Raw genomic sequence first — 25384 nt, 5'->3', positions numbered from 1 at the left:
TCAAAAGCCCAAGGTACTGAAAAAGGTCCTGGAAAACAATGAGCTAGGTATTTCAATCAAAACACATTGGTCATATGCAGATTCATCCATATCATGACAACCATACCTGGTACAAAACAAAAAACTAAAAAACCACATGAACCCTTTCCCCGTTTAGCAGTAACCGCCAATCGTTCTGTCCCAGTCAAGACAGTTTATTCAGTTATCCAGTCACCTATTCAAAAGTGTAGGGTATAAGTTGTAGCTTAGGTTGCCAATGCAGAATATTAAATGAGAATAGTGGGGACTGAAGTCACAAGAAACAGGGGAAGGGTTAGGAGTTGGTGAGGGTTTTTGGTTGGTGTTTTCAAGAGATGGTTTCAATACACATCGTCAACATAAATAATAGATGTGTGTGTGTATACACACACACACACTTCACTGACAAACTTTGAATCATTAGGTGAGGGTGACCATGTTGTAACAAAGAGAATGTGGGGTAGTGATAAAGTGAATGGGAAGGCAGCAGAAAAACTAAAAACCCCAGAGGGTTGGGAAACATGGTAGTAACGGCCACGTGAAGTAGAACCGAAATGTACAAATAAAGAGAGATTTCCAAAGACATGCAAGACAAACGGAGGTGGAGAAGTGGAAATATACCGGAAAGAAGCAGACGTACCATTAGTCGGATGCTTTGCAAACGACACAGAAAATCTCTTTACTGCCGGCATAGACAACAACTCTGAGGAAATAGAGAAAGGTCACTAGTGTTACCATCGGTCACAGAACACCTGCAAAGGGTTTGTGTGTGTACACTGGAGGTCTTGGTGGGAGGGGTGTTAACTATTTCAAGAAGAGTTTCTGGCGTTCGGTACAGTAGGAAGCATTTAGGGGCCATAGCAGAAAAGTCCACAAGTTACTCCATGTGAAGTGTTTGTGGTTCTAAGAGGAGTTAAGATTAAAAAGGGACATAAGAGGGACAGACAGGATCTTTTGTAGGAACATGCTAGATGGGCTATAATTGACATGTGTGTTTGAAGTGCGGACACTTTCAAGGTCAAATTACAGGCACATTGGATGAAAATCTCTCATGGTGACAGGACGAAATGAGACGGCTGGAAATGTAGGAGATGGAAGACAAAAAAGGAAGACAAAAACCCATTTCCCATCTTGACAACTTCTCAACAATTATGATGTAGGCCTATACACGCCCCCAACACCAACCACTCCCTTCAGATGTGTTGCATCCCAAATACAGGGAGGAGATATGGTGCATTTGATTTAGCTTGCCCATTCCATTGTGAATTAGGTTATCAGCCCTCCAGGTGTGCCACGGTGCTGGGCAAACTATATCAAAAGCTTGGAGTATTGTTCGAAGTAACAAAGCATCAAGACTGACAGCAGCAAAGTACTGCTCAACAACATCATGTTTCTGGAAGGCCAGCTTCACAAACACATGCACGCACACACAAGCACTAATCATGTCAATATAGGTTCTTCAAAAGGGACTATGTATGAGAACACCAAAGATCACAGTGATCTCCGATTCAGATGTTTTCATGATCAGTAACAAGAGTAAGGACGCAAATGATAGACTTAATGGAACAGCAGACATGATGAGTGTGACTCGACACTGAGTGAGACGCAACAAGACAACCGAGAAGATGGCAGCCCAATAGGAAAACAGCTATGACAACATCACAGTGACACCATGTGGACAGCCAACTACAGACAGCTTTGTCGTCCCATGTCTGCTGGTTTAGACAACACAAAAGACAATGAACAACTCAAAAGCTTGAGCGCTACGTAAAGTTGGTATGTACAGGTAAACACAAAATGGCATCTCTTGACCGTCAATGACAGCAATTAATGACGAGGGCGTCCTCTCCATAAAAAAATTTAAAAAAAACTGTCATTTAGGCTCAAACAGATCCAAATACAGAATGGCCTAATCACTCATATGTGTGCGTCGTGATATCAGCGCAAATATGTGCATATATGCAAATATGTGCGTATTGTAAGAGCAAACATGGCCAAGTAAGAGTATGGACAATGGCATACTGTGCTCATCATTGAATGGGACTTCTGCTAAATCAACTACTGGGACTTTCTACTAGAGCTCCAGAGCCATCTGCTGACCGAGTCTCATAAATACATTCAACTCTGATCAGGAAACCATGGGAACGTTCGAGAAATAATTTGAAAACATACATATTTATATAAATAAATCTTACAAGTCCATTTAGAATGTCTTACAAGTCAACATTATAAATAGGCCTACAGATTATTTTTTTCTCCATTCAACTGAAGATAATTTATACAGCTTTGACATTTAGCCTAGTTTCTACTGGACACTTGATATGGAAGCACTACAGATATTTCACATGAAGTCTATACAGATATTTCTTAATTATACTGCAGCACTATGTGCCAGCAGGTTGATATTGAAGGAGGCAGGATACCTACAGTAGTGAGTTAGATAAGTGTTCCGTTAGCCTTATTGCGTGTAAATAGTTGTAAGACCATGTGAAACATATATGAACCAGGCAACAAATATGAGATCACACCAGTGGTATAACATGTGGTTTAGGTCAGGGTTTCTAAGGGAATATGTTCAGCTGTGGCTACTACCTTGTGGGCACAATTGATATTTTCAGGCTTTGTGCTTTGCTAGTCTTTAAGGAAGAAATGCCATCGTCATCTGACAAACTTATGTTCCATATTCCAAAAATGTCAAAGCTCCTTAACCTGGGTGCCACACTGTTTCTACGTGTATCAATGCAGGCTGCATCGTGGTCTTGGCAAGACAACAACAACTTGGCTACTGGCTAGAAATGACCATTTTCACACTATCGTGCCGACCCGAACTGTGCTGGCTTGGATCATTTATTTTCATATTTCTCCTTTACAGCATGGTTCCAGCAACTACGGTGGATGTGACCAGGCCAGCTCAGCTTAGTTTGGCTCAGTACGGTTCAGCTCAGTAGTGTGAAAAGCACCAAGGTGCATTACAAGCATGAAGGGAAACCTGCCCTGCTTGGTGTGCGACTATGCAATGTGAGGGATGGTATGGAGGTCTGGTGGCTAGCAGTCTAATGCAGGGTTAGACAACCATGGTCTTAGATAGCCACAGGGTAGGCAGGACCAGGGTTGCCCACCCCAGGTCTAACAATACCCATCCACTGTGTCGCTCTCTAGGCTAGAGGAATTAGAAACAGGATCTTGGCCACATACCGTCTTTATACGACAGGTTGCCTGAGGAGAACTTTTTCCGGTGTGTGCGTGCGTAGTCCTGCAGGTTGGGGGCGCTAGAGGAGCCTCCCAGGACAGTGGTGCTGAAGAGTCCCGCACACTGAGATCCTGTGGGAGGGGTGGGGGATTTAGTCACCACAACACAACATGCAGTTATTCAAACAATGCTCTGACTCAGTTAGCATGAGGGGAGAGAGGTACTTAGCAGAGCTGGGTTGAAATCCTATCAAATACGGTATCTGGGCTTGTTGAGCTTGTCTGGCGCAAAGGAACCAACAGAACCATTTTAAAGTGGAAACCGTGGGCGGCAGGTAGCCTAGTGGTTAGAGCATTGGGCCAGTAACCAAAGGTTGATAGATTGAATCTCAGAGCTAACAAGGTAAAGATCTGTCGTTCTACCCCCAAACAAGGCACAAGGCACTGTTCCTAGGCCGTCATTGTAAATAAGAATTTGTTCTTAACTGACTTGCCTAGTTAAATAAAGATTAAATTAAAAAAATGTATAAATACAACCGCGTACATCTGGCACTCACTCTAGGCAGACTAGAGCTAACACCACAAGTATTTGCAAGATTTCAAATAGTGTTTGAACCCAGGTGTAGTAGTCACATGACTCCCCATACCAAGGTCATTCAACATCCTGACTCCTAACCTATGCAAGGCCAAGGGAACTACTGTAAATAGACTTATTATGAGCCATTAGGCTTATTTAATACCCTTTTCACAATAGCACTCCGACCAGACCTTACTGGCTCTGATAATATATGGTTCAGCTGGTAAGGGAGTGACGCTAGCAATGTCAAGGTCGTAGGATCAATTCCTAAAGGTATCACACACACGCATAAGAAATGGACTCACTGTACTGTAAGTCACCTTGGATAAAATAATCTGCTAAATGGAATATTATCATTATATTTAGATTGTGATGTTCTTTTCCAGCACAGTTCCAGCAACTATGGTGGGTGCGTAAACCAGGCCAGCATGGCTCAGCTTGGCTCAGATGAGTGGTGTGAAATGGGTTTAAGTTGGTACATGTCACTTCCTAGTTACACAGATGCGGTCAAATATATTGGCAGCTTTGCACGCTTCACTATTTCTTCTAAAATAAGTTGACATTTTTTGTGCACACGTGTTTTTGTTTGGTTTACAACTGCACATAATTTTACTTTGAAGTGAAAAATCTAATGGTCTTCTTTTGTAAAATAAATAAATAATTATGGCCTGGACTAAATTACACAATTCTAATTAAATTGGTTGGAGGCAAGTGATTCTTGGTTATGTGTAATTTATTTACTTAAGTTGCTGGTGCCTACCTGGTAAAAATAGCCATTCAATCAGTTTTAAAAATCTTTCTCCATTGACCTCCATTTAAAAAGCAGGAAAACACCATTGAGCATTGCAAATGGAACCCTATTCCTTCCTAATATGGTGTTCATGACCGTGGCCCAGCTGATTCAATGTTATGAAGCTAATATTAGCATTCAAACCAGTAAGTTCAAAGTAAGTTTCTCAATTGTTAGAAAATCCTAAATTTGAGTAGATGCACTTGGAAACTCAAAAGAATTGTCATTAGGATGGTTAATCATAAAAACATACATTTTTACCAAAACTCTGATAAAAAAAGAAAAGAAAATCAGTGACAAGATAACTACACATCCCTACAATCTTAAAACCAAAAACCTGGCTACCACTTGAATAGGCCTCGAGCATGGTCCGTATGTACCTACAGTAGCTAGGCCTCTAGCATGGTCCGTATGTACCTACAGTAGCTAGGCCTCTAGCATGGTCCGTATGTACCTACAGTAGCTAGGCCTCTAGCATGGTCCGTATGTACCTACAGTAGCTAGGCCTCTAGCATGGTCCGTATGTACCTACAGTAGCTAGGCCTCTAGCATGGTCCGTATGTACCTACAGTAGCTAGGCCTCTAGCATGGTCCGTATGTACCTACAGTAGCTAGGCCTCTAGCATGGTCCGTATGTACCTACAGTAGCTAGGCCTCTAGCATGGTCCGTATGTACCTACAGTAGCTAGGCCTCTAGCATGGTCCGTATGTACCTACAGTAGCTAGGCCTCTAGCATGGTCCGTATGTACCTACAGTAGCTAGGCCTCTAGCATGGTCCGTATGTACCTACAGTAGCTAGGCCTCGAGCATGGTCCGTATGTACCTAGCTAGGCCTCTAGCATGGTCCGTATGTACCTAGCTAGGCCTCTAGCATGGTCCGTATGTACCTACAGTAGCTAGGCCTCTAGCATGGTCCGTATGTGCCTAGCTAGGCCTCTAGCATGGTCCGAATGTGCCTAGCTAGGCCTCTAGCATGGTCTGAATGTGCCTACAGTAGCTAGGCCTCTAGCATGGTCCGTATGTACCTACAGTAGCTAGGCCTCGAGCATGGTCCGTATGTGCCTACAGTAGCTAGGCCTCTAGCATGGTCCGTATGTACCTACAGTAGCTAGGCCTCGAGCATGGTCCGTATGTACCTACAGTAGCTAGGCCTCTAGCATGGTCCGTATGTACCTACAGTAGCTAGGCCTCGAGCATGGTCCGTATGTACCTACAGTAGCTAGGCCTCTAGCATGGTCCGTATGTACCTACAGTAGCTAGGCCTCTAGCATGGTCCGTATGTACCTAGCTAGGCCTCTAGCATGGTCCGTATGTACCTACAGTAGCTAGGCCTCTAGCATGGTCCGTATGTGCCTAGCTAGGCCTGTACTATTGTCCATAGTACATTTGACATTTTAGTAATTTAGCAGACGCTCTTATCCAGAGCAGTAGTGAGTGCATACATTTTCATACCGGTCCCCCGTGGGAATCAAACCCACAACACAAGCGCCATGCTCTACCAACTGAGATACACGGGACTAGTACCTACCTAGGCCTCTAGCACAGTATCTAACTCCAGGTTGATTTCTATCAGAAATAGACAGTGAGAGCACCAATGCCACCCCTCTCTCTACCACCATAGGTTTTAATGACAGTTGGGGTGATATAGGTAAACACAGTTGCCATAGCTACAGTGTAAGGGAAGGATTGGGTAAAGTTGCCCTTAGACGCTGCTCTTAGGTTCATTTTGCATTCCCCCCACTAACGGTTAAGGCTAGGATTGGGGGAGGGGAAACTAATCCTAGATCTGAGCGTGTTAGGGAGCAGGGAGGAAGGAGACACCCACCTAGACCACTCTGCTTCATCTCAGGGGACTGGCGAGAGCAGGAGGGGAAGAGACGGTAGCTGCCTGCTTTGGATGAAGATGTCTCCGACAGGACCTGGGGTGACACACACATTATATGGTAAGGAGCAAATTCAGAGCATTTGACACCATACACAGATCTCCATCACTGGCTGCCAGACTGAAGGACCACATGTGACCTCTGCCAGACAGAGAGGTAACTCAGAGCAACAACACAGCAGGAAAGCCCTGGCTTATGGCTGCATCCTAACTAACGGAACACAAAAGTCTTATAGTATATCTCTATAGTCAAAAGATGCTTGCAATCCTTGTCTCATCTTTCACTGCTGCTGCCACTACTATCACTACAACTACTCCTACATCTGGCTTTATTGACAATAGAAGGTTGTGTGTGTGTGTGTGTGTGTGTTAGAGAGAGATTTTACCTCCATAGACCCAGTCTTGCGGTTGCGAATCAGAGGGGATCTCCGGTGGATGCCCATTGGCTCAGAGAGTGGTAGGGCCCGGTCGGGCTCGTCACGTGATAGATCCTCCAAGCTGCCAGGGTCTGTCTGTTTCTGATCATTCTGAACCAGGAAGAAGGGTGCCACAGACATGGGGCGCGTGCACACAACACATTTAAAAAACACAATATACCATACCCACACACTTCACAGGGCATTGATGTACCACTATGGGCACTTTCACATTTCCCTGTATGATCCGGAAGCTAGATTGGTTGGTACCCTGATCCGCGCTATAAAGCATGTGTGAAACTCAAACAAACCTTGGTTGAATGAATCCTAGACCTGCCAGAGTGGTGGGTTCAAGATCCAGGACCAGAGTACCAGGCTTTGTGCCACGGCAGCCCAAGTAGGGTTAAACTTCTGCCCGTTGTAAACAAGCTAGCTTGCTAAGTCATGTAGAATGTACATCTTGCAAATTGCACCGTGAAACGGTTATTTTCAGTTCTTGTTAAACCATAACATATTTTGTAGAATTTTCAGAAATTCCTCAAAACCAAACCAGGGTAGTGACTTTCATATGTGAAAACATCCTATTAGATTAACATTAGGACTAGACATTAAACACTTACCTCTGCGGAAGCGGGACGGAAGCCAAAGCCCATTGGTGCTTTCTCCTCCTCCTCGCAACCTTTGACCCCAGGGCTGAAGTGAAGCTCCACATGGAAACGCTCCTCTGACGACGGGTCCTGAGGGACAGCACAGAGAGGGCTTAGTGAAAGAAAGGGAAACAGACACACACCTACTACAGAAACACACACACCACTACCTTGTTGTTGTCCTCATACAGCATGATAACTATCTGGGTCATGTAGTTGAGTTCAGAAACGGCACTAAGGTAGTCCATCGCCCGCTTCCACTGCTGATCCTTCTCCTCCTGTCACACACACACCAATTATTGGATCAAATGTAGTTCTGTTGCTGTTGTTCAGGGAAATGTAGTTCTAGGTAACCGTAGTTCCTCTGTGGTAGTTGTGTGCTTACGTCGAGCAGGCCTCCGTAGCGGAAGGTGCTGAGTAGAGAATGGACGTGACTCTCGCTGGTGAAGTACAGACGTGTCCGCACGTGGCGACCTGGTGACATCACTCCTCGAGAGTACCTGAGTCGCCAGAGAAACAGAACATCAATGTTTTATTTAAGTTGCCGTCAAACATGGGCCGTGTGAACAAAGACATATGTGGGACATAATTGAGTGAGCTACAACTTCATGTTGCAGTTGCCTTTAGATGCAGATCTAGGATCAGCTCACCCTTTCCAAATCTTAACCATTCAGAGAGAGGAAACGCAACTGACCTTAAATCAGCATCTAGGTGCAACTTGACTATTGCTGCCCTGCGAGTCAAGACTCACAGTGGATGGAGTTTGTTGACTGACTCATCCTCGTGGGTCCTCTGGAGGTCCAGCTGGATCTTCTTGACCAGAGGTAGGCAGTAGGCGTACGCTATGTCCAGCTTCTCCACTTTGTTAATGCCGTATTCCTGAGGAGAATACACAAGTCGTGAGAATTACTCCCTGCCTAAGACACACAGTGGTCAGAGCGTTGCTATATACAAAGTCTGGGAGCATATAAACAGTGACTGGTATCCATCAACAGTAGGTATGAGGATGTCAGCCAGAGCCTCTGACAGCCTGTGGAGTTCCATAGTATCCATCTACCGCTTACAACTGACCCACCCAACTCTCTCCCTCTCATCTGTGGTATGATAATATCAGTGAGGGCGTGTGACAATCTGAACAGCTCCAGAGTATCCATCTACCGCTTAGAACTGACCCACCCAACTCTCCCTCTCTCATCTGTGGTATGATAATATCAGTGAGGGCGTGTGACAATCTGAACAGCTCCAGAGTATCCATCTACCGCTTAGAACTGACCCACCCAACTCTCCCTCTCTCATCTGTGGTATGATAATATCAGTGAGGGCGTGTGACAATCTGAACAGCTCCAGAGTATCCACCTACCGCTTACAACTGACCCACCCAACTCTCCCTCTCTCATCTGTGGTATGATAATATCCGCGAGGGCGTGTGACAATCTGAACAGCTCCAGAGTATCCATCTACCGCTTAGAACTGACCCACCCAACTCTCCCTCTCTCATCTGTGGTATGATAATATCAGTGAGGGCGTGTGACAATCTGAACAGCTGCAGAGTATCCATCTACCGCTTAGAACTGACCCACCCAACTCTCCCTCTCTCATCTGTGGTATGATAATATCAGTGAGGGCGTGTGACAATCTGAACAGCTCCAGAGTATCCATCTACCGCTTACAACTGACCCACCCAACTCTCCCTCTCTCATCTGTGGTATGATAATATCAGCGAGGGCATGTGACAATCTGAACAGCTCCAGAGTATCCATCTACCGCTTACAACTGACCCACCCAACTCTCCCTCTCTCATCTGTGGTATGATAATATCAGTGAGGGCGTGTGCCAATCTGAACAGCTGCAGAGTATCCATCCATCCATCCATCTTTCCAAACATCCATGCACGCACCCTCCCACCCAGTTCTCTCCACTCCATCTACCCACCCCTCTCTCCACTCACCATTCCATCCATCCATCTTTCCAAACATCCATGCACGCACCCTCCCACCCAGTTCTCTCCACTCCATCTATCCACCCCTCTCTTCACTCACCATTCCATCCATCCATCTTTCCAAACATCCATGCACCCACCCTCCCACCCAGTTCTCTCCACTCCATCCACCCACCCCTCTCTCCACTCACCATTCCATCCATCCATCTTTCCAAACATCCATGCACGCACCCTCCCACCCAGTTCTCTCCACTCCATCTACCCACCCCTCTCTCCACTCACCATTCCATCCATCCATCTTTCCAAACATCCATGCACCCTCCCTCCCACCCAGTTCTCTCCACTCCATCTACCCACCCCTCTCTCCACTCACCATTCCATCCATCCATCTTTCCACTCACCATTCCATCCATCCATCTTTCCAAACACCCATGCACCCACCCTCCCACCCAGTTCTCTCCACTCCATCCACCCACCCCTCTCTCCACTCACCATTCCATCCATCCATCCACTCCACCCCTCCTTTCCTCCCTCCCTCACCTGTGGTATGATGATGTCGGCGAGGGCTCGGGACAGCCTGAACAGCTCCAGTGTGTCCTCCAGGCCCAGCGTGGCGTTGTGCTGCACGTCGTACTTCACGCAGTCATAGATATCCGGGATCTTGCTGATGTCGTAGCGGCCGCTCTTCATCCGGAAGTCCCGCTCCAGCTTGGACCAGCGTTGGAGCATCAGCTCCAGAGTCTCACTGTGGTACAGCTGCAGGTCTGACGGTCAGGAGGAGAGGAAGAAAAGGAGATGGAGGAGAAGAGGAAGTAGAGGGCAGGTAGGAGAAACACAGTAGTCTGGGATTGGTACAGATCAAATCAAATTGTATTAGTCACATGCATTGAATACAACAGGTGTAGGTAGACCTTACAGTGAAATGCTTACTTACAAGCCCCAAACCAACAACGCGGTTAAAAAATAAAAAAAACGAATAAGAAATAAAAGTAATTAAAGAGCAGCAGTAAAATAACAATAGCGAAACTATATACAGGGGGTACTGGTACAGAGTCAAGGTGCGGGGGCACCGGTTACTCGAGGAAATATGTACATGTAGGTAGAGTTATTAAAGTGACTATGCATAGATGATAACAGAGAGTAGCAGCAGATCCACCTCGCCTTGTGCTGTATTGATTGCCAATGTATGGTTAGCGTTCAACATTGTACCGAGCTGAAATAACACCATCACAGTGCTATACTATGTTAACATAAGGGTGTACCTGCAGATTTGGGGTCCTCTAGTCTCTTGCGTATCTGGGAGGTGAGACTCTGGATGAGTGTGTAGACCTGGTCACATGTCATCACAGGGTTCTCCACAATTCTCATAGAGTTAACCACAGAGGATGCACCTGTAGGGGCCAGCTGGATGGATGGACACACACACACACACAACTCGCTAAAGAACATTATGCAATAATGAACAGCTTAAAACATCTAAATCTGCTTTGCTTTCATTACAACCAATTACAAAGCCCAGAATGACCAAAGAGCAGAGCAATAACATTGTAGAACAATTTCCACCCTCCTGTAGCAATTACTAGTTTCTATACATCATCTCACTCATGTATGATTTAGCCTAGCTCCAGCTTGATTTAGCCTAGCTCCAGCTTGATTTAGCCTAGCTTCTGTCCCTTCCCATTCAGTAAGACGCATTAAAAAGGAAACTAAAAGCTTCAGAAAGGATTTGTGGAAAAGGGAGTTTGTTCCGTTTCCAAACCTCATTAGGAATAAGCCCTTCCGGAGGCTAGATTTACTTTAGACTTTGTAACAATGCCTTTTTCTTTTTCACAGCTTGTGTCTGTAATGGAGGTAAGTATGGTGATCTACCCATGCTTTCCTGATAAGACTCATGTCAGCACCCCAAGTTAATGCCTAGGCCTGATAACACTCATGTTAGCTCCCCAAGCTAATGCCTAGGCTAGGGCACACAGACGACCTGAGTTTGATACCTGAGGCACAAAAGCAGTTTTGCTACGGTGTGCCATGAACACTACCCAGGTCAGTTCCACTTGGTGATTGGCTGAGCAGGAATTCAATAAAATCAATTACCCTATCGTAGTCCTCCTCTGTGAACTCCTGGTCTTTCTGCATGATCTCGTGGAGACGGGCCTTGACGCGGTGCTGGCAGCCGCTAAGCGAGTCACTGTCGTTGTCCAGCAGGCCGTTCATGTTGGCACTCTTCACCATCTGCACAAGGATGGGCGTCAACTCTCCCTCTAACGCCAGCAGACCCTGCCAGGCAAACACTCAGGTAAACACATTTACACACAAAGAGCTTTGACCTCTAACCTCTGACCCCTGTGACGCTTAAGTGGTTACCTTGGCGAAAGCTGCGGCAGTCATCTGCACTCGGCCCTCGTCAGACGCATAGATCTTGAGGTCGTGTCGGTACGTGCTGTGTAACCGTAGCAACCCGCAGCCAGGGAACCCAGCATAGTCTCCTAGAACGACAGAGAATGATCAAATGTTTTTTTTCAGAGAACATAGTTGGCAACAGTGTTTTGGTGTGTGTGTGTCTCTCACCTTGTCCTCCGGGGTACATGCAGCGGAAGGCCCTGCCCAGCTCTTCAGCCTGTACCCTGCCTGCTGGGGTCAGCTCCCCTCCCCACTTCAACACCAGCAGCAGAGAAGGGCACTCCTTACGTGTGTCTGTGGAACAACACATCAGCTTAACTAGCAATCAATTCAATCCTACGTATCGTAAAACCTCAATTGAATGCCCAGGCTGGCTTTAACTGTGTGTGATGTTGAGTTTGGTTGGAGACCAGTACGTATTGTACTCAGGCATTTAATACAATTCCTATCACTAATAGCACAGTTTAAAATTGACAACACTTTTGTTACAATTAGCACACAAAGCCTTTGTTACAAAATGAAAAAAATGAAGATTACGCAAAAGTAACTACAGATAACCTACCTACCACTCTGTGATAAAACTCACTAATTGGCAATACCGACAGTGTTTTTGTCATGCAGGGCTCAAACGTCTAGCGCTAGATAGAGAAACAATGACTATGAACTGGAGCAGAGTCGCAATTTGATGTGTTCATGTGAGGAGAAACTGATACCCAGCTCTTACTAGAGACCAGTGTTTATGCTGGAATGTCAAGTGATATCTGGCTACCATAAGACACTGATGCTTGCTGGAGGCTTGGCGCGTAAGGGACGTTTTACGATGGAACACCTTTTCCACAAATACAACTCAGACATATAGTACATGGTGCTGGTGGCTGGGGGAAAGCTGCCCCCTTATGATCTAAGCAGTAGAGGTGAAATGCTTCCTCCGTTTCCCCGTTTCCTGCTTCCTACCTTCCTCCTCGCTGGATGTTTTGGGCTGCCCGTGGGGCAGGTAGGTGATCTGCACTTTTCTGTTGATCCCAGAAAAGTGGCCATACCTGGAAAAGACAGGAATAGAAAAAAAGGGAGAACCATGTGTTATGACTGTCATCCATGTTCAGTCAATCATGCATTGAATAGCCTGGGTGTCAGTCTGTCTGCTTCAGCCAACTTGCCATTGTCTAGCTAGCCAAAACGTGCCTGGAAATCAGGGACTAGGCAATGATAGTGTTGTTGAATGCAGAACCAGTTAGTCACTGACATTTTTTTTTAACAGCCTCAACTTTGTTCTGGCTGCTTGTAGATCATTTGTCATTATCATAAACTAGTTACCAGTTCAAAGAGAACTGATTCACTCTTCCTCAATCTTTCAAATGTCTAAGAATTACATCTGAGTGGTCTAACCTACAGGTTCCATACACTACTTTACAGCTTTGTGATTGCACAGACAAAACTGGACATTATGTGCGTTGTCCAGTTCATATTTTTCCGCAATCTAGTTTTGATGACATTTCGATAGAACTACGATGGCCCAGAAAGTCAAGAAGCCCCAGGTGAGATTGTGTGCCTAATAACACGTTGGCCTAGTTAGACATGTCACTCACATCTCCAGAACGGTCTTCAGCTGCTCCAGCTTGGATTTCTTCTCTTCGATCTCGCAGTCTTCTCTTCCATCACCCAGTTCTAGCAACAGTTGCCGAGCTATGTCCAGTACCTCCTAACCACACAAAGGAAATGGACAAAATGACAAAGCCATCAGAGAGATGGAATAGAATGTATTACTTTGAGGAAATTATTTGAACAGTCTTGTGGTTTACACAAACAAAATGGGATTCCTACATACAGCTTTGACCATCTAAACACAGGAATTGATACATTTGCGATCAAAGAGCGGTGCGATGGCTAACTAAGTAAGTGAATTCTTTCAACCCACATTTAGCCAAGTTAGTTATATCTTACTAAGTACAGATGTAGTCAAATGAAGACAAAAATCGCAATTTACAATTGTTTTCTTCTTCTTGATCCTATGCAGTTGTTAATCAAACACACACATGTAAACAAAACAACAATTAACAGATTTTAGAAGAAAGTGAATCATGCAAGAGTGCCAATATATTTGACCGCATCTGTAAGTAAGCTAGCCAGATGTATTATTTACAGTTAGTTAACAATCCCTCCTACACTCATGCGCTAGCTACCGTAACACGTTACACTCATGCGCTAGCTACCGTAACACGTTTCCAAAAATGACGAAGTGGCCACAGTTGTGTTTACATTTGACCAAAATGTGACGTACACTAATCCACTTTCCATGCGTATTGTCCTCCTCCAAGGAGGAAATTATTTCCACAGTCTCGTGGTTAACACAAACACATGGACAAGTACAGTTAAAAAGTTACGTAAAGTCAGCCATGTAAAATGAGATTCACACAAACATGTGACAGGAATTGATTTATTACTTGGCTAAAGTGAGTAAAATAAAGATAAACAGTGAAGTATATCCCCTAAAGGGCTACATACTATAGAAGAAACAAGGAAAGAGGATATAGTTTGTATAATATCAACCTTCCAGTACAAAAGCCTCTCAAGACCAGAAAGGCCTTTGTACTGAAACGTTGAAACTATAATGCCCTCTTCTCGTGTGGCTTTGTTGGTCGCTCATTCTATTTAGTTACCTGCAGTTGTTTTGGCTTCTTCAGCTTCAATTTCCCTGTCTTGTAACCCCCGTATTTGTCAAACAATTCAAAAAACCTATTGAAGAGAGAAAGACATTGTATTTTATACCAATATATATATATATATATATATATATATATAGTGCCTTGCGAAAGTATTCGGCCCCCTTGAACTTTGCGACCTTTTGCCACATTTCAGGCTTCAAACATAAAGATATGAAACTGTATTTTTTTTTAGAAGAATCAACAACAAGTGGGACACAATCATGAAGTGGAACGACATTTATTGGATATTTCAAACTTTTTTAACAAATCAAAAACTGAAAAATTGGGCGTGCAAAATTATTCAGCCCCTTTACTTTGAGTGCAGCAAACTCTCTCCAGAAGCTCAGTGAGGATCTCTGAATGATCCAATGTTGACCTAAATGACTAATGATGATAAATACAATCCACCTGTGTGTAATCAAGTCTCCGTATAAATGCACCTGCACTGTGATAGTCTCAGAGGTCCGTTAAAAGCGCAGAGAGCATCATGAAGAACAAGGAACACACCAGGCAGGTCCGAGATACTGTTGTGAAGAAGTTTAAAGCCGGATTTGGATACAAAAAGATTTCCCAAGCTTTAAACATCCCAAGGAGCACTGTGCAAGCGATAATATTGAAATGGAAGGAGTACCAGACCACTGCAAATCTACCAAGACCTGGCCATCCCTCTAAACTTTCAGCTCATACAAGGAGAAGACTGATCAGAGATGCAGCCAAGAGGCCCATGTTCACTCTGGCTGAACTGCAGAGATCTACAGCTGAGGTGGGAGACTCTGTCCATAGGACAACAATCAGTCGTATATTGCACAAATCTGGCCTTTATGGAAGAGTGGCAAGAAGAAAGCCATTTCTTAAAGATATCCATAAAAAGTGTCGTTTAAAGTTTGCCACAAGCCACCTGGGAGACACACCAAACATATGGAAGAAGGTGCTCTGGTCAGATGAAACCAAAATTGAACTTTTTGGCAACAATGCAAAACGTTATGTTTGGCATAAAAGCAACACAGCTCATCACACCATCCCCACTGTCAAACATGGTGGTGGCAGCATCATGGTTTGGGCCTGCTTTTCTTCAGCAGGGACAGGGAAGATGGTTAAAATTGATGGGAAGATGGATGGAGCCAAATACAGGACCATTCTGGAAGAAAACCTGATGGAGTCTGCAAAAGACCTGAGACTGGGACGGAGATTTGTCTTCCAACAAGACAATGATCCAAAACATAAAGCAAAATCTACAATGGAATGGTTCAAAAATAAACATATCCAGGTGTTAGAATGGCCAAGTCAAAGTCCAGACCTGAATCCAATCGAGAATCTGTGGAAAGAACTGAAAACTGCTGTTCACAAATGCTCTCCATCCAACCTCAGAACTCGAGCTGTTTTGCAAGGAGGAATGGGAAAAAATGTCAGTCTCTCGATGTGCAAAACTGATAGACATACCCCAAGCGACTTACAGCTGTAATCGCAGCAAAAGGTGGCGCTACAAAGTATTAACTTAAGGGGGCTGAATAATCTTGCACGCCCAATTTTTCAGTTTTTGATTTGTTAAAAAAGTTTGAAATATCCAATAAATGTCGTTCCACTTCATGATTGTCTCCCACTTGTTGATTCTTCACAAAAAAATACAGTTTTATATCTTTATGTTTTAAGCCTGAAATGTGGCAAAAGGTCGCAAAGTTGAAGGGGGCCGAATACTTTCGCAAGGCACTGTAAATGTCAAAAACAAATTATTTATTTATATGTTTCGGTTAATGGCCAATAGGCTACCTGCCGAGTCGTCATGGAACAGTGGATGTCATGAAACTTAATGACTGGTAATTTGTCAGGATTAATGACACGGTTTAAAGATTTAAAAGAGTTAAATAAAGATTAAATTAAAAATGTTAAACACAATTAAGGGGTCCTTGACGATCATGACATCTAAGGCATTACACCTAGATTTTACATACAGGGTTACCAAAGAACTCACATGGGATTCCGCACTTCCATCTTCATCTTTTGCTTAGGAGTTCGGTCTCCGTGGCGGATTATTGCGATGACACAGCGTAACTCCATCCTGATTGGAAGGAATGTGACAGTAAAAAGGAATATGAGTGAACAATGATGGTAAGTCGGGGTAATGACTTTTACCCCATCACTGGCATGTCTAAATAAGCATAAACTTCACAGTGAAGCCAGATATCTTTGAGACAGCAGTGGTTTTGATGTTGCGGCTACAGTAAAACTGTACATTTGTCTACCTCAAAGTTTTTGCGCCTACAAGTTTGTCTTGGCAACGTTTTACCGATCATATGCACTTACATACTAGTCTGTGTGTGTAAGACTCACATGGTGCCAGATGTGGTTGGGACGATGGGGATGTCCTCAGCCTCAGTGGGGATGGACCAGGGGATGTGGAACTGAGGAGCTAGCTCCCTCATCACTATATTACTGCAGAGGACAAGGAAACACAGTTCACATCATAGAAATACATTATGGTTAACATACAGTCAACATTTACCAACATCTGGATCTTCTGACGGATTATTAACTTTATGTAACTAGTGAGATAATAATAGCAAGTCATCTGTAGTACCATTTGTTTCCCCACTGACATTGCTGATAGCTACTTTATTGAGGAAACATGTTCTTACTATGACTGAAATGTGGTTGTTCTACCTAGCTATCTCAAGATGAATTCACTAACTACATGTCGCTCTGGACAAGAGTGTCTGCTAAAAATCACAAAATAAAAAAACTTGAAATGATTCAGGATCAGCTGTCCCAAACACCCTAGGCTACCTTTAATCAGTTTGTGCTGATCTGGACTAGTTGTTATTGGCTTACAGAAGGGGGTGGGGCAACCTTGATCCTGGAGGGTGCCAGGTTAATTTACAAACTAGCACCAACACTAAACTCAAATAACCAGTCTTCAACAAAGACCACAATTAGTCTAATCAGTTGTGCTACAGCAGGGGTGGATCTGAAGTCTGCCCCTGTTGGACCAAGAGTCAGACCACTATGCCCCTGTTGGACAAGGACTCAAACCACTATGTCCCTGTTGGACAAGGACTCAAACCACTATGCCCCTGTTGGACCAGGAGTCAGAACACTATGCCCCTGTTGGACCAGGAGTCAGAACACTATGCCCCTGTTGGACCAGGAGTCAGAACACTATGCCCCTGTTGGACCAGGAGTCAGAACACTATGCCCCTGTTGGACCAGGAGTCAGAACACTATGCCCCTGTTGGACCAGGAGTCAGAACACTATGCCCCTGTTGGACCAGGAGTCAGAACACTATGCCCCTGTTGGACCAGGAGTCAGAACACTATGCCCCTGTTGGACCAGGAGTCAGAACACTATGCCCCTGTTGGACCAGGAGTCAGAACACTATGCCCCCGTTGGACCAGGAGTCAGAACACTATGCCCCTGTTGGACCAGGAGTCAGAACACTATGCCCCTGTTGGACCAGGAGTCAGAACACTATGCCCCTGTTGGACCAGGAGTCAGAACACTATGCCCCTGTTGGACCAGGAGTCAGAACACTATGCCCCTGTTGGACCAGGAGTCAGAACCGGCATAGCCCTGGCATAATGTAATCCTATGAAAACACAATATGACCGAAATAGCCCTCTGGCACATCGTACCCCAGGATCTTGGCACAGTCGTCGTAGTACTTCATGGAGTTCTTGACGAAGCTGAAGCCGTTGACGTCACAGACGTAGGAGTGACCGTTGGCTCGGAGAAGGTCAAAGCCACACACTGTTTGCTGCAGGGGGAAAAGACAGTCAGATAGTAATGACATGTAGTGTAATTGGGGGTGGCATTATCAAGAATATAAATCAGGGTAAGAGGGGGAAAATGTACTTATTGAGGGTCTGTATTTGTTGATTCTCCTTTATATGACCTCAGCCTCTGTTCTGTTTTCTCTTGTCACTTCCCTTATCAAAGTGATCGATCAAGTTGAGAGTGCACTCAACAGGCTGCCTGGAGCTACAGTACGTCAGACCTGGGTTCTTTTTTTTAAGTCCTTTCTTTAGCCTGCCTGGGGTGCTAGGTGGGTGGGGTTTGCACTTTTCTATTGGTTCCATTGCAACAGGCAAGCACAGATAGGGTATCTAAAATAGCATTTGAATCCAGGTCTGAACTGTGTACCAGCTCATTAAATAGAAGAGGGGCAAATCAATGACCAATTGCACGTTGACCCATAGCCCCTACCCAGAGGCACTTGATGTAGATTTTATCCAGAGCAGTAAATAGTTCACACCTATCGGCTATTCAGTATAATGTGGCAATCTATTCAGCACCACATGGGAATCGAACCCACAACCAACTGAGACATAACTGACCTTGAATGCCAGGCAGACCTTGCGGGCCACTAGTTTCTCCATGGCGGTGAGCATGACGGGGTAGCGGATCTCCTTCCCCTCGCTGTCTCTCTCCACCTTCCCGTCCAGGGCAGGAGACTTCCTGGCCTCAGCGTGGGCATAGTCAGGCCCCACCGTATACACCTGAGGACACATGCACATGGAGATTTAGTGTACACACACAGTGCACTCACATAAGACAAATAAACAAACATGCATAGATACAGACAGACACACAGAAATACAGACTGACAATCGCATAACACACACCTTAACGTCCGTCCCGTCCGTTGGCATGAACTCTTCGTAGATGTAGGAGCCAGTCTTCCTCACGTTGCTCTCTGGTGAGTACACACTGCTCCGGCTCCCGATCTACAGGACAGAGGCAACAGCGTCAGAACTGGGAGAACTACGTACTGTCTACAGCAGTGGTTCCCAAACTCCTTTAGCTCTGTGATCAACTGAAAGCTGTTGGTGTGAACCACCAACTAAACAGACCAATTATTCTACAACTCAGAATAAAACCACCCACCAACAGGCGCCCAGTGGACTAAACACTTGGGAAACGCTGCTCTTCACACGATAGGATAACATTAGGACTGAATGAACGTCCGCCATAATACTCAACTGTAACCAGAGTCAAAGAAAGAGACTAGGGTTCATTCATCAGTAGACAGTGTTGCACATCACTTATGATCTATTCCATTTCAGAGGAAGAACACAGAGCAGCTTACTACAGTCGACTGGGATGCTAATAATGTGTGTGATAAAATCAGCTATTGGGATCGAATGGTTATAAATCCTGACAAAAAAACATTAGTCCGTTTTATGAAAGTCCCAAAAGCCCTCTGAGAATGTTAGGTGAGATCACAGTGAATAAAACAGACTGAGTCAAATATAATTTCAATGTGCTGTTGTATATTTGGAGGACTATGTATTACTATTGTAAGGGGAAGACGCTGATCTTGGGTCAGTTTAGCATTTTCCCCACTAATGGTTAAGGTTATGATTGGGGAGTTGATCCAAGATCTGTACCTAGATGACGTTTCACCTCAGAGCCTGTTAATAGAGCAGGAGGTAAGCCTGGCAGTTGTCATAATCAAGCAACTGGTGTGTACAGTTAAACACATACAAATAGAATATGGAACATATAGAGCCAATCACGATAGCTATATTCTATCGGGACGTTTTTCCAGACGAAACCTAGTCCTGGGGTGAATTCATTAGTTGCACACCGTAGCAAAGTGTCGGACGATGTTTTGAAACTAAAGGTTGGTCCATCCCAGTTTCGTTCCATTCCAGTCGGCTTGGTTCCGTTTCATTCCTAGTGAATACATCCTTGGATTAAAAAGTGCTTGCTCTTTAGTTCAGGACACGGCTTAATCTGTGTCTGGGAAACAGCCCAATAGAATATAGCTAGATATAGAAAACATAATAGTTGACTGGAAGTATCACAGTTCAGGCAGTATTTAAAACAACTGTGAGGGACGGGATACTTTGGATTTTTGGTAATGAAACCCTTTATCTAATTCCCCAGAGTCAGATGAACTCATGGATACCATTTTTAAAAGTCTCTACATCAAGTATGAAAGAAATTCAAGAGACTAGCATTAGCACAATGACTAAAAGTCTATGGTATAACCTAGCATGCTATCAGTTACCAGAGACTTCCAGTCATTGCGCTAAAACTATATTGGTAATGTTAGCAAGTTCCTTCAAAATGCATGCAGAGAATGTTTTTTTCATCCACGAGTTCATCTGAAAAAGGGCTTCATTGCCAAAATCTTGAAGTACCCCTTTAAGAATGTTATGACTAAAGACACAAAAAACTAAACCATCTATACATGACCTTTAGTTCTATCATCTACAGTGCATTCGGAAACTATTCAGACCCCTTGACTTTTTCCACGTTTTCTTAGGTAACGGCTTCATTCTAAAATAGATTTTTTTAAATTCCCCTCAATCTACACACAATACCCCATAATGACAAAGAAAAAAGTTTAATAATAAAAAAATGAAATATCACAATTGCATAAGTATTCAGACCCCTAACTTTGTTGAAGTTCCTTTGGCAGCGATTACAGCCTCGATTCTTATTGGGTATGATGCTACAAGCGTGGCACACCAGTATTTGGAGAGTTTCTCCCATTCTTCTCTGCAGATCCTCTCAAGCTCTGTCAGGTTGGATGGGGAGCATTGCTACACAGCTATTTTCAGGTCTCTCCAGGCTGTGTGCTTAGGGTCTTTGTCCTGTTGGAAGGTGAACCGTCGCCCCAGTCTGAGGTCCTAAGCACTCTGGAGTAGGTTTTCATCAAGGATCTCTGTACTTTGCTCCGTTTATCTTTCCCTCGATCCTGACTAGACTCCCAGTCCTTGCCACTGAAAAACATCCTCACAGCATGATGCTGCTACCACCATACTTTACCGTAGGGATGTGCCAGGTTTCCTACAGACGTGATGCTTGGCACTCAGGCCAAAGAGTTCAATCTGGTTTCTCATGGTCAGAGTCATTTAGGTGCCTTTTGGCAAACTCCAAGCGGGCTGTCATGTGCCTTTTACTGAGGAGTAGCTTCCATCTGGCCACTCTACCATAAAGGCCTTATCGGTGGAGTGCTGCAGAAATGGTTGTCCTTCTGGAAGGTTCTCCCATCTACACAGAGGAACTCTGGAGCTCTGTCAGAGTGACCATCGGGTTCTTGGTCACCTCCCTGACCAAGACCGTTCTCCCCCGATTGCTAAGTTTGGCCAGGAAGCCAGGTCTAGGAAGAGTCTTGGTTCTAAACTTCATCCAGAAATATTTTGGTACCCTTCCCCAGATCTGTGCCTTGAAACAATCCTACCTCAGAGCTCTAGGAACAATTCCTTCAACCTAATGGCTAAGCTTTTGCTCTGACATGTACTGTCAACTGTAGGACCTTGTATAGACAGGCGTGTGCCTTTCCAAATCATGTCCAATAAATGGAATTTACGACAGGTGGACTCCAATCAAGTTGTAGAGACATCTCATGGATGATCAACGGAAACAGGATGCACCAGAGCTCAATTTCGAGTCTTATAGCAAAGGGTCTGCATACTTGTAAATAAAGCATATTTTTTTATACATTTGCAAAAATGTCTAAAAACCTGTTTTTACTATGTCATTATGGGGCAGTGTGTAGATTGATGGGGGGGAAAAAGTATTTAATCCATTTTAGAATATGGTTGCAAGATAACAAAATGTGGTAAAAGTCAAGGGGTCTGAATACTTTCCGAATGCACGGTGTGTGTTATACCCTACTGGCAGTAGCATAACAAGTGATAACTGAATCCGGACCATCCGTCAGATCAGAAAATAACAGGTTCCGTTTCTTCGTTTGAAAATACTGTTGTAGTAAAGTGATGGTTGTTCTCCTCCCACTGTCAGAATAGGAGGTCTGCATCACAAATGGCACCCTGCTTCCCTATGTAGTGCACTACAGGGGCCCATAGGGCTCTGGTCATAAGTGTCGCACTATATTGGGAATAGGGTGCCATTTGGGACGCAGACTAGATAAAACCTAGGCCGTGTCTACACTTGACAGTTCATGTGTAACGGATGTGAAACGGCTAGCTTAGTTAGCAGTGTGCGCTAAATAGCGTTTCAATCGGTGACGTCACTTGCTCTGAGACCTTGAAGTAGTTGTTCCCCTTGCTCTGCAAGGGCCGCGGCTTTTGTGGAGCGATGGGTAACGATGCTTCGTGGGTGAAAGAGGTTAGCATAACTCTAGCCAAACCAAAAATATGTTTTCTAAATAAGCTAGCTGGCTAGCATTTGAAGCCAGCAAACACGTTCCTCACATGCTAAGAATGCATTTCCTCCAATGTTTAATGAAAAAAGGTGCCTCTCGCTCCAAAAAACACACCATTTCTGGAGACCTGTGGGCAGACTGCTGATGACGTTGCCCACTGTATGCGCTTTCGGTAGCCTGATTGCGTCCAGACTGAGGAGAAATCCACCCACAATACATCCCTGACCAACTCCTGAAGTGGTCAGCCAGATCTGAACGCAATCTGACCACACGACCACCTGTCTTTTCAATGTGATCTTCGTAATCTGATAGCAGAGGTTGCATGTCAAGTGTCGACACAGCTCTAATGTCATCGTGTTCCTGCCTTGTTGATGAGCCCAGCCAGAGTGAGTGCCTATTTAAGTACCCTTAATGTGCTTTAGAATAAGTGCTATTATGGCTATGAGGAACTCTTCAGTTGGGGCTGAGGGAGGAGAGGAAGTGTGAGGGAGAAAGAAGCCTGGTCAAAAAGCTACCCCAGGGGCTTTCCCATGTGGGTTAGACAGAGGAACGTATTGGGGTCATTTTTTTAGGGGTTTAACGGCTTAGGGATCAGAATGTGACCTTTCTGAAGAGGCGCTGGCTTCCCCCTCCCGCTGAGGTGGGGTAGTAGATGTAGACGTTGTGGTCTTCAGCACAGACGGGTTTCTCCACAAAGGGTTTAGGGAACACCTCCCCATTCACCTCCACATGGTCTTCTCCCTCGACCAGGTTACACTCTGGGGAAGACACACCAACACAAAGTTGTTTTCATTATTGCACACCGCAGCTAAATGTTTTGCAATAGAAAACATTGTACAAAGAAAATGTGTTTTTTTGGACAAGTTCAGGTAGCCCCTCTTAGTTTCGGTCCACTTCTTCCATTCAGTTTGTAGTAAATACGAACCAGGTGCATATTGTCAGTTCATCGTCATATTCAGACGATGGTCAGCCCTTTCAACTGTAAATAGTAGGATTCAACCAGTTGAACCTGTACATTATTAGTCCCCGTTTCAAAAACAGACAATTACATGTCTTAGTATACCATTGACAGTCCGTACAACCATGCCCTCATACACTGAATAGTGTTGTTTTATCAAAATCCTCAAAGTATCATGGCAAGCAAACAAAACATTGAGCAGACTGAATTCCCTGAGGAAATCAGAGTCCTAATGTTAGAAACTAACAGCTGGTCACATGTTTACTCTTCAAGCTACAGCACACAGTATTTGACAAAAAGCAGGTTCTTAAAAGGACCATTGAGTGGAGTCTGCTTCATGTTCTTTTTTTGACATTGAAAATCAAGTATCATGATAACACTAACTAACTCACTACCTTTACTGAGAAAGGGTTGTAACATTTTAGAAGCATTAGACCAGAACCTTGATAGACTAAGTTCAAACATTAGTCATGAAGGTCAAGCTCTTGTTGTTACATCTACTGGCCCTACTGGCGTGACTTCTAAACTGTAAATTGAGGTCGCTATTCTACCGCCATTACACCCATCAGGGATGAAGAAGACCTAACCCATCTAGTGAACTCTACCTTGCGGGACTGTGTTCAATCAGAGCATTAAAAGAGAAAATTAATGGCCTCCAAGTCACGTCACCACACTCAGATATAATCACAGAATGCTCAACCTAAGACACTCATAACTGCAATATTTACCACAGGAACCAAAGTAAATCAAGTCAGTGTCCCAAATGGCACCCTATTCCCTATATAGTGCACTACCTTTGACCAGGGCCCATTGGGATGAAGGGAAAAGGGTGCCATTTGGGACATTGTCCGACATCCTCCCAAGGCAGTGTTGTTCTAAGGCTGGAGAAGTCTGTCTGGTGTTTAAGAGAGAAAAACCGAGATCTCACTGGAAAGTGGTTTTATTCTTTCTCTGACTATAACCAGGTTTCCATCCAACCTTTTTATGCGAGTAAAGTACGTCAGACAAATTTAAAAAAAAGTCACAACAGGCCTGAAGAAAACGGTTAATTTGTTGGTTAATTTTTCAAATGTCGACAAAACAAGATTCGCTAGACAAAGTGAGATATTTGTATGTCTGTAAAATGTATTATGCGAGAAATTGCAGAGGAAAAACCTTTATGCGCAAACATATAATACCCATCATTTGAAGTCACAATGACTGTGTGGTCCTCCCACTACGACATGGGAAAGCCTGCAGTGTATTAGGCTACAGATGAAATAAGTTGATGAATTTCACAGGGTGGTGAAAGTGCAGTGATGCGCTTGATGCTCCTTTCCAATAAATATTGAGGGTCTTTTTCTGGTGACATGATGACCGGCTTCCGTTTTCAAAATGAATCTTGCTCTTTTGTTTAAAAAAGGCACATGTAGCCTACATATCAGTGCACACACAAACTATTTAGGTCAAATAGGGGAAAGGCGTTCCTTTAATCGTTTAAAAAAAAAAAAAAAAAAACAGGTTTGCTGTTTATTTGAGCAATATGAGATGGAACAGAGTTCCATGCAATAATGGCTCTCCATAATGCTATACACTTTTAATTTTGTCTTGATTTAAGGGACTGTGAAAAGACCCCTGGTGGCATGTCTGGTGGGTAAAGTGTGTGTGTGTAAGTCGACTATGCAAACAATTTGGAATTTTCAACACATTGTTTCACATAAAAATAAGTAATGCAGTCAGTCTACCCTTAATTCTTAGCCAAGAGAGACTGGCAT

General features: G+C 44.2%; 1 protein-coding gene across 6 annotated transcripts in view; it reads right to left on the bottom strand.

Moving 5' to 3' along the window:
* Window positions 1-25384, bottom strand: part of LOC110513173 (inositol hexakisphosphate and diphosphoinositol-pentakisphosphate kinase 2) — a 50303-nt gene that overhangs the window by 11784 nt on the left and 13135 nt on the right. For 3 of the 6 annotated variants that reach the window (XM_036964164.1, XM_036964165.1, XM_036964168.1), the window contains exons 6-27: window positions 23276-23430; window positions 19176-19277; window positions 18888-19049; window positions 18186-18307; window positions 16887-16988; window positions 16528-16614; window positions 14514-14589; window positions 13443-13555; window positions 12811-12896; window positions 12025-12150; window positions 11821-11942; window positions 11551-11733; window positions 10722-10863; window positions 10000-10223; window positions 8272-8399; window positions 7906-8020; window positions 7691-7798; window positions 7494-7610; window positions 6844-6984; window positions 6401-6494; window positions 3214-3339; window positions 659-721 (exon numbers count right to left, since the gene is read on the bottom strand). In XM_036964164.1, coding sequence (XP_036820059.1) covers window positions 659-721; window positions 3214-3339; window positions 6401-6494; window positions 6844-6984; window positions 7494-7610; window positions 7691-7798; window positions 7906-8020; window positions 8272-8399; window positions 10000-10223; window positions 10722-10863; window positions 11551-11733; window positions 11821-11942; window positions 12025-12150; window positions 12811-12896; window positions 13443-13555; window positions 14514-14589; window positions 16528-16614; window positions 16887-16988; window positions 18186-18307; window positions 18888-19049; window positions 19176-19277; window positions 23276-23430 — 2694 coding nt within the window. The remainder of the gene's footprint in view (window positions 1-658; window positions 722-3213; window positions 3340-6400; window positions 6495-6843; window positions 6985-7493; window positions 7611-7690; window positions 7799-7905; window positions 8021-8271; window positions 8400-9999; window positions 10224-10721; window positions 10864-11550; window positions 11734-11820; window positions 11943-12024; window positions 12151-12810; window positions 12897-13442; window positions 13556-14513; window positions 14590-16527; window positions 16615-16886; window positions 16989-18185; window positions 18308-18887; window positions 19050-19175; window positions 19278-23275; window positions 23431-25384) is intronic. The other 3 variants (XM_036964166.1, XM_036964167.1, XM_036964169.1) reach the window with 1 other exon arrangement.

Source organism: Oncorhynchus mykiss, chromosome 26, assembly GCF_013265735.2.
Source record: "Oncorhynchus mykiss isolate Arlee chromosome 26, USDA_OmykA_1.1, whole genome shotgun sequence".
Lineage (NCBI taxonomy): Eukaryota > Metazoa > Chordata > Actinopteri > Salmoniformes > Salmonidae > Oncorhynchus > Oncorhynchus mykiss.
This window is presented reverse-complemented; position numbering and strand designations above follow the sequence as displayed.